Below are 10,201 nucleotides of genomic sequence, written 5' to 3' on the forward strand. Positions count from 1 at the left end.
GTGACAGAGAGGAAAGAAGGCAGGTGTCCCTGCAGGTGATTAACCTTGAGAGAGAGAGAGAGAGAGAGAGAGAGAGAGAGAGAGAGAGAGAGAGAGAGATTGTGACAGCACAGTGTGTGTGACTGGACATTCGAGCCAGGGGAGAGAGAGAGAGAGAGAGAGAGAGAGAGAGAGAGAGAGATTGTGACAGCACAGTGTGTGTGGCTGGACATTCGAGCCAGGAGAGAGAGAGAGAGAGAGAGAGAGAGACAGGGTCATCGTCATCCGTGAGAGAAACAGATGCCATGAGACAAGAGAAGACGACGACGTTTTGATACGTAACAAACGCATTGAGAGACTGCAGTTTGATACGTAACAAACACATTGAGAGACTGCAGTTTGATACGTAACAAACACATTGAGAGACTGCAGTTTGATACGTAACAAACACATTGAGAGACTGCAGTTTGATACGTAACAAACACATTGAGAGACTGCAGTTTGATACGTAACAAACACATTGAGAGACTGCAGTTTGATACGTAACAAACACATTGAGAGACTGCAGTTTGATACGTAACAAACACATTGAGAGACTGCAGTTTGATACGTAACAAACACATTGAGAGACTGCAGTTTGATATGTAACACACTGAGAGACTACAGTTTCGTAACAAACACAGACTGCAGTTTAGGAAGAATGGAAGCGTGGGTGAATTCAGATGGGGATGGAGGTGGAGCTACACGGATGGACGGTATGGTAGGTCAGAATGATTCTCACTGAAATGTTGTGTAGGCCTACTATCTTCAGTATAGGCCACGACCCCTCTACATTTAAGTAGTATAGATGGTCAGTATCATGTCATTATCATGTCAGTATCATGGTCAGTATCATGTCAGTATCTGGTCAGTATCATGTCAGTATCATGGTCAGTATGTCAGTATCATGGTCAGTATCATGTCAGTATCATGGTCAGTATTATGTCAGTATCATGGTCAGTATCATGTCAGTATGTATCATGGTCAGTATTATGTCAGTATCATGGTCAGTATCATGTCAGTATCATGGTCAGTATCATGGTCAGTATCATGGTCAGTATGTCAGTATCATGGTCAGTATGTCAGTATCATGGTCAGTATCATGGTCAGTATCATGGTCAGTATCATGGTCAGTATCATGTCAGTATCATGTCAGTATCATGTCAGTATCATGGTCAGTATCATGGTCAGTATCATGTCAGTATGTATCATGGTCAGTATATTCATGTCAGTATCGTGGTCAGTATATTCATGTCAGTATCATGGTCAGTCTTTCAGAATAAAATAAAACAGTGCTTTTTGAAGTCGAAAAAGACCAATACCAGTCGAAACGCATGTCCTGCCTGCTGTGATTGTGAATAAAAGCCCTTGCTTTTCTTCAGTATCATGGTCAGTATATTCATGTCAGTATCATGTCAGCATGATGTCAGTATTTACTATTATGGTCAACCTATTTTATAACAAATATTGTAATCGTGCTTAAGTGTGATTAATCACATGTTTGGGTCCCGGGGAGACACCAAATGTCTATTTTAAGCTGAAAAAGCTTGGGAACCCCACACATATCTGCATGTGTGCACACTGCAGAGTGCATGCATGGGTGCTGCTGCTGTAAATTGATTAGCCTAGATATCTGTAGTGGGTTGTGGCTTCTTCTTCAATGCAGCCTCAGATCGTAACAATTTGTCTCAGATAGGCTAGTTCAATGGAAGGACATGCCGTATAAGGCGTTTGCTGGGTTTGTCACTCATGGCAAAGTTTGCTACTGGTACAACGAGGCTCTGAAGTCTTCCATAGTCTCAACTTGACCGAGAAGAAGTCGCCGGCACTTGTGAAAAGTGCAGCGGAGCACAGCAGAGTGTTCGCATGGGTGTGCCGGCTTCCACCGTCATGCAACAGGAGCATTTGTTCAAGGTCCTGGTCATCGGGGACCTGGGAGTGGGGAAGACGTCCATCATCAAGCGCTACGTCCACCAGATCTACTCCCAGCACTACCGCGCCACCATCGGAGTGGACTTCGCCCTGAAGGTGCTGCACTGGGACAATGACGCTGTGGTCCGCCTGCAGCTCTGGGACATCGCTGGTTTGTTAAAAAAAAATCATTCCTATATCTTTTTACAACAAAGAAAGAATGCTTAGAACGGTGGGCGAAGGGCTTACTATAACAACTATGACAAAATGTGTGTTGTATATTTTATTTATTACTTAGCCTAGGCCTACAAACCTTTTTTTTTTACATGCTGAATCATTGAAAACAAAGTTATTGCTGAGCATACTGTTTCATTCAAAGTTTAATTTCAGTAAATGGACACATAGCCTATCTTAATAAGGACCGGTCTTGTTTGACACTCATGTACTAAATGGTGTTGTGAGTCTTGTGACATGTCTGCACTCATTCCATTTCTGTAGTGGGTTCACATCTTGGGGTCCGATGTGGATTCCTAAGAGGGGGGGGGGGGGGGAAGGGGTTCCGGCCCGGTGTATGGTCCTCAGCTAAAAGTAGTTATAAATGTATTGCACATACAATCAGAGGAGTAACATGATGACCGTGTTGACGAGATCATATCTAACATTGTACAAAAGACAAAAACACATGACCAAGACTCATCGGGTCCTTAATGCTCATTAGATCAGTCACATGAAGACGCCTGCTGTCCTCGCTACTAATAATCACTGGTGGAAAGTAACTAAGTACTTTACTCTAACTCTAACTACTTTCTTTTTAAAGATATATTTTTTCAGAAAGCCTTTATTGCATAGTGTACAGCAGTGGTTCCCAAAGTGGGGTCCGGGGAACCCCAGGGCTCCTTGAGGGAGTTCCAGGGGGTACCCAGCAGCTAAATGATAGTCTGGAACCAAATGGACCCTTATAGGTCTGTAACTCTGAGAGTGTACAAATTAGGGTCCATTTGGTTCCATTTGTACACTCTCAGAGTTACATTAACATTGATTTTAAAATGTAAATTGGTGTCTCAGAGATAGAAATGCCATTAAATGGGGGGTCCGTAGACTAATGCATGTCAAACTGGGGGTTCTTCAAATTAAACGGGTTGAGAATCACTGTTAGAGCCGTAAACATCTTCTCTCATGGGGGTCCCTGCACGGCATCTCTCTTCAAATGGGGGTCCGCGGGCTAATTAGTGTCAATTTGGGGGTCCTTGACATGAAAAAGTTTGGGAACCACTGGTGTACATACATGGTGACAGGAAATGGGGGGCGACACTCAGCAAAGGTCGTCGGGATCGGGACTCAAACCCGCGACACGCCGTCAGGCTGGCTTAGCAGCCTATAGGTGCCTGGACCGCTACACTAGCCGCCCGGGCCTTTACTCAAGTACTTAAGTACAATTTTGAGTTATTTGTACTTTACTTGAGTGAACGGCAATACTGTTACTTGTACTCCCATCTCAGAGGCAAATATTGTATTTTTACTCCTCTACATTTATTTGATAGTTACTTTGATTGTTAGTACAAAACATATACAGTAACCACTTCAACCTATACATTTTGGGCCATTCAATCTACAAGCTCACAATGTGCCATTGCGATACACATTGTGAGCTTGTAGATCAGCTATTTAAACAAATATTTGTATACATTTGAAAACTTACAATGGGACATTCTGCATAGTGATTACTTTCTACTTTCATGCCTTTGTACTTTTACTCAAGTACATTTTGAATTCCAGACTTTTTAACTTGTGACGGAGTAGTTCTACATTGTACTTTTCCCACCATTGCTAATAACGCTGTGCTTTGTGTGAGCTGCTCAATGACACGGACTTGAACATCCATGTGAGAAGATGACACACCCGAGTTGGTCCGTGTAGTCACGCAGCGATATGTGCGTCGGGCGTCGGCCTGTGTCTGTGACAGATGGACGATTTGTCTCCTAGGGCCCTGTTTTCGTCCATGCTAAACCCCTTATCCCTAAACTCCTTTGCCTTTTTTTTTTTTTGTTGTGAGCTTCAAAAATGTGAAAAAAGGCAAAGAAGTCTGTCTTGTCTGCCTGCCTGCCTGCCTGCCTGCCTGCCTGTCTGTCTATGATCCACGTGTACTATCTGTCTGTGTGTCTGTCTGTCTGTCTCTCTCAGGGCAGGAGCGCTATGGGAACATGTACTAGCTGTCTGTGTGTGTCTGTCTGTCTGTCTCTCTCAGGGCAGGAGCGCTATGGGAACATGTACTAGCTGTCTGTGTGTGTCTGTCTGTCTGTCTCTCTCAGGGCAGGAGCGCTATGGGAACATATACTAGCTGTCTGTGTGTGTCTGTCTGTCTGTCTGTCTGTCTCTCTCAGGGCAGGAGCGCTATGGGAACATGTACTAGCTGTCTGTGTGTGTCTGTCTGTCTGTCTGTCTCTCTCAGGGCAGGAGCGCTATGGGAACATGACCCGCGTGTACTATCGGGAGGCGGTCGGGGCGCTGGTGGTGTTCGACGTGACCCGGGCCTCCACGTTCGAGGCCGTGCTCAAGTGGAAGGACGACCTGGACACCAAGGTCAGTCACGTGACGTCAGTCAGGGCCCCGATAGGGCATAGCAGTGGCCGGGGGTGGTTTCCTGGTTCCACTGACAAATCGGCCGTTCATGTTTCCCCCATAGAGATTTACAAAAAAAATATTTATATCAATTATTTTAAGCCTAGAATCAAGCCATCCATTTCTTTGGCGGTTTTCATTTACAGAATCCATCCAATACATTTTCACAGAATCAAAGGTTTTATGGCCATGATTCACCAGGATCCTTGATGGCTTGATTCTAATAGGCTTAACTTAATTGATGTAAACATTTGTTTCGTATAAATCAATGATTTTTCAGTGGAACCACTGCTATGCCCCTTGGTTGATGATCACAATGGCCGTCTTTGTCCGCGACCATGTCGGTCGGAACTTCACACGCTGCTCAATGTGGGTCACGGCCCGAGGGGTCATCCAGGGGTCAGGGGTCATCGCCATTTTGGCTTGCGGTGGCCTTTTTTTGGTCAACATTCCACTTTTGCCACGGACATGCAAAATGACCGGACATGAATATTACCAGAAAATAACACATGAATAGATTTAGCCCTGAATAACGGAGTAGCAGTATTGATACTTTTACTTTAGCAAAAAGAAAATAGTACGTTTTCCCACCACTGCACCCAGAGCATGCTGTGTATGAGCTTTGTGTGTGTGTGTGTGTGTGTGTGTGTGTGTGTGTGTGTGTGTGTGTGTGTGTGCGTGCGTGTGTGCGTGCGTGCGTGCGTGCACAACGCCTCACTGCTCTGTCCTAAGGTGACACTGCCCCATGGCGTGCCCGTCCCGGCCGTGCTGCTGGCCAACAAGTCTGACCAGATGGTCGCCCAGATGCCCAAAATGGACTCCTTCTGCAAGGACAATGGCTTCGTCGGCTGCTTCGAGACCTCGGCCAAGGTATGCTAAATCGGCCTGCACGTGGGATTGCTTTTTAAGCACTTCTGAACTGAGATCAGATTCATACGAGGTTTCCACTGGACACACACTGGTCTGATTAACCCATTCTGACCTGAGATCAGATTCTAGAAATGTCAGTCGCTCTTCGATTTTTCAAAAAATAGCAGACCTACAAGCTCGTATCGCGCCACTCGGTGGCGCGATATGAGCTTGTAGATCTGCTATTTTTCAATAGCTAAAGCATAACATGATGCCGACACCAAAATGGGTGCCCGTTCAGAATGGGTTAAGCACTTCAACCCCATGAACCTCGGCCTCTAGCTGTTCGGGGAGGACCGTTCACCAGATCGACAAGCTCCATGAAAAGTTATATATGCGCAGCAAAGGTGCACAGTCATTTTTTGTTGGCATAATTTGACACCGATGGTGTAGTACAGTGATATTCAACCTGCGGCCCGTCGGGCCACCTCTGGCCCCCAGCTCCGCTTTCCTGTGGCCCCCAGCTGGAACACATTCCATATTCCATAATGTAAAAAAGATAAATGTACCAAATTATCATTAGATGGTTGGTTAATATACAGAATGTCCAGGGGGGAAACTCCCCCCTGTCAGTTGTGAAGGAGCAACTTGGACATGAAGGAAGCATGAGTTCAAGTCCGTTGCTCTCCCCTTGTCCCCCATATATGGGGACTAGGTTGGTGGAGGGTGTGTAGAGCCCAGGATCACATTAGATGATAGACACAGGGGTGAAAAATGGGTTACAAAATCGTGGGATAAAGAATATATTTAAAAAAAAAGAATGTCCATTTTGAACGTTTTTCATATAACCGTTAACCGAAGCTCGTTAATGGGTTGGTTAACCAAAAGCTCCCATAGTTGTGAAGTGAGTACTTCATATAGATGAGATGACACCTGCTCTATTAAAACCGAAAGATCTGGGGCGCCCGCTGGCCTAGCGCTCCAGCCACCTATAGGCTTTGGCCTGACCGCGTGTTCGAGTCCCGTTCATGACGACCATTGCTGCATGTCTCTCCCCTTCTCTCTATCCCTCTTTCCTGTCAATCTCCACTTGAAACTATCAATAAAGGCAGAAAAGCCACAAAAAAATCGTCATTGTTAGTCTCTGTACCACTGTCAGACCTACTGTATAAAGTAAAACCCACAACGTAACACTTTTATATCCACAGTAATCCTCTACCTATGTCATTGTCAAAATTCTCTGAAAATATATCATAGCTGTCTACGTCAGCCGCATCTACGTCGACGAAACAAAACAGTGGTCAAGTGGTTTGATAATTACTCTTGAGTGGGTTTTGTGCATCTTCCAATTTGTACATCTCCATTCACACAGTATGATTCATTCATCCTCAACAGTGACCCGGGCTGAATAATGTTCTAACTCTCCATTATTGATTAATAATAGAACACAACAAAAGAGCCTGTGCCCTTGATAAGGCTCTAGCATCCGGCTGATAGACCGACGGATGCTAAAAAAAACAAGAAAGGAAAAATATGTCCTTAATACGAACATGTAAGCACTTAATCACCATGCCGCCTGCTTCCAATTTTCTCACAAAGACACTTTCATGCCAGGGAACATGGTCTTGTGGGCGGCCCCCCCGACTTCAAGTCATTTAACAATTGTGGCCCCTCTGCCTAGTTGAATACCCCTGGTGTGGTTTGTCGAAAACCTACAAGCACACGACAACATGTCACATCGCAATGTGTTTGTGGGCTTTGTATAGATATAGGCGATTTCCGGGTCCACTTAATGTAACCACTTAAGAGTTTAAACCCCCTTGGGGCATGGTGGTGCAAATACTACACCACCGGGGGTCCCCACCTAAATGATAGTTTGTAACCAAAATGGACCCTTATGGGTCTTTAACTCTTGAGAGAGTACAAATGGAATTGGTTCCATTTGTACACTCTCAGAGTTAAATTAACATTGATTTTACAATATAAATTGAGGTCCCAGAGATAGAAATGCCATCAAATGGGGGTCTGTACACTAATATGCATGTCAAACTGGGGGTCCAATAATACAGTATTTTTGGCATCGGGACTACGAGCTGTATACGACGTCTCCTTTCTATTTTAAACTGGGGGGTCCTTGAAATTAAACGGGTTGAGAATCACTGCTAGAGCCATAAAGATCTTCTCTTATATGGGAATTCCCTGCAGGAATATCTTTTCAAACGGGGGTCCGCTGGGCTAATTCGTGTCAATATGGGGGTCCTTGCCGTGACAAAGTTTGGGAACCACGGAGCTAGAGAATCACTGGGTTAGGATACATGGATTGCTGTGCTCTCGGACACCAGCCAGCAGAATGTCTGCAGTCTGGTGTGACATAGTCCAACGTGTAGCTGCCTTTGACTCAACCTCACCGACTATCTAATGAGTTACACACCGAGGCGTGAGCTGCTTATGGAATAAATAGGACCGTGGACCCGGTCAGCAAACAGGACAAAGACTAAAGACAAAGTCTTTCACAAAAGCTATACTGACGTCATCATGAATTATTGTCTTCATTAAAGTGTAGCAGTGCTAAACTGCAGAGATTAAAAAACCCATTTTGGGCGCGAACCCCTTTTGGTGCTAGCATTATGTTATGCTTTAGCTATTGAAAAATAGCAGATCTACAAGCTCATAGCGAGCCACCGAGTGGCGCGCTACGAGCTTGTAGGTCTGCTATTTTTGAAAGGACTGACATAGAAACATAGGTTTTTCAGAAAACTGTCAGGATGTATAGAAGACATTTTTAGTATCTGATCTCAGGTCAAAATGGGTTAAAAAAAGATGAAAGATACTGTATGATAGCTCCTGTATTATTTCACATAGGAATTATGCTTTAATTAGCATGTGACATGTCAAACTATGGGTTATTCATGATTCTGAACCCATTCCAAGCATTCGTTTTGCATGAAAAACACTCCTTGGGCCCAAATGTGATGACCTCATCACATTTTGTGAAGACGGGCCTATGGCCGTTTTTAGCTCAAGGAGTGTCTTTAAAGTACAAAGAAACCCCAGAATAATAATGGTCTACTTCTTCCACGTCTCTCTCCTCCTCCCATAGGAGAACACGAACATCGAGGAGGCAGTGCGGTGCCTGGTGGGACACATCCTGGCCAACGAGGTGCACGCCGTGACGGCGCAGGCCGAGGCCGCCGGGTCGCTGGTCCTCTCGTCTCACAGCGCCGCCGGCAAGAAGCAGCGGCCGGGCGGCTGCACGGCCTGTGCCAAATCCTGACCTGACCATGGCCCATTCTGACCTGAGATCAGATTCTAAAAAATGTCTTCTATACATCCTGACAGTTTTCCATTCTGACCTGAGATCAGATTCTAAAAAAATGTCTCTTATGTGTCAGTCGCTCTTCGATTTCTTTCAAAAATAGCAGACCTATACAAGCTCATAGCGCGCCACCGAGTGGCGCGCTACGAGCTTGTAGATCTGCGATTTTTCAATAGCTAAAGCACAACGTAATGCTATAACACCAAAAGGGGTTCCCACGCAAAATGGGTTAATGCATGTTGACCATCGGGGGGGGGGGGGGGGGGGGGGGGGGGGGAGTGGAAAGAAAGCCAACATGGGAGGGAGAGAGAATCAGGGAGAGGAGTATAGTGGATTTGGGCAGTGGTGGGAAGAAAAAAAAGTACTCAATTGTTTTACTTATTATAGTAAAAGTATCAATACTGCAATGTATAGGACAAGTCCGTTACAAGTGAAAGTCCGGGATTCAAAATCTAGTTGAGTAAAAGTACCAAAGTTTTGGTATCAACGTTTACTTTAAAGGGACCAAAAGTAGAAAGAAGTACTCACTATGCAGAATGTGCCATTTCAAGTTTTGAAATGCATACACATCTTTTAATGTAAACAAGGCCTTGTTTTTTGCTGTTAACGCCCTAACCACACCAAAGGGTCACCATGCAAGTCCTTGGGTCAAAACGGTTGCAAGGAGTTAACGCTAAAACCGTCTCGACCCTTTGGTGTGGTTTGGGGCCGTTGAATTCCATGCGTTGAATCACGAGGGTCAACGTGGGTCAACGTGCAACAGGACATATCACACCGCTAGGACAACGCTAAAACCGTCTTGACCCTTTGGTGTGTGGTTATAGGGCTTAAGTTTAAAGGAAAGAAGTTCGAATCAGAATAGTTTTTTATTACCAGGTATGTTTGCACATACGAGTGTAACAGTTGTAGAATCTTAACACAACTGAAATGTTTTGAGTGTATCCTTACTTGGAAATAATGACACTGATACTGGCACTTCTCTGTCTAGAAATAAACAGGTCAATAAGTTTATCTTAAATTTTTTTTTGCACTTTTGTCCTGTAACCTACGTTGTTGTGTGACGAATAGAGAAAACTTGTAAGCTAACAACGTGTGGCATTGTGCAGTAATTTCTTTTTTTTCCTCTGAGAAATGAAAATTTCACATTTTTCTACATCTATAGTACAAATAGAATCATGAGGACTAAATGTAAATATTAGATTAGAATTAAAATGTATTATGATAGAGTTGTTTGTTAAAAACTACATCATTTTTGGAGCCATTATCCATGCATGATGACGACTCACCTGGTTCACACCTGGTTCTCTCCAACATTGCGAAGACATTGGTTTAGCTTTGAAGGTCACGATGCAACCTTGCAACTATACTCTTTATAGCGGGGGAGTCCATGTGGAGGGCTGTCCTCATCTCCCTCTCTCTGTCGCCTTACAGGACAAAGAGAATAAAAAGGAAAAAAAAAAGTTAAAGTTAAAGTTAAAAAGGCTAAAA

At 44.4% G+C, this 10,201-nt stretch overlaps 1 protein-coding gene across 1 annotated transcript; it reads left to right on the forward strand.

Moving 5' to 3' along the window:
• Positions 1-1,908: 1,908 nt before the first annotated feature.
• rab38c (RAB38c, member of RAS oncogene family) lies at positions 1,909-8,671 on the forward strand (the record flags this gene model as incomplete). Its single annotated transcript, XM_083760456.1, has 4 exons — positions 1,909-2,101; positions 4,379-4,509; positions 5,281-5,418; positions 8,498-8,671. The coding sequence occupies 4 exons, from the start codon at positions 1,909-1,911 to the stop codon at positions 8,669-8,671; spliced, it is 636 nt and encodes a 211-aa protein (XP_083616582.1).
• Between the last annotated feature and the right edge of the window lie 1,530 nt (positions 8,672-10,201).

This window comes from Protomyctophum parallelum (assembly GCF_964188405.1).
Source record: "Protomyctophum parallelum genome assembly, chromosome: 1".
NCBI classification, from domain to species: domain Eukaryota; kingdom Metazoa; phylum Chordata; class Actinopteri; order Myctophiformes; family Myctophidae; genus Protomyctophum; species Protomyctophum parallelum.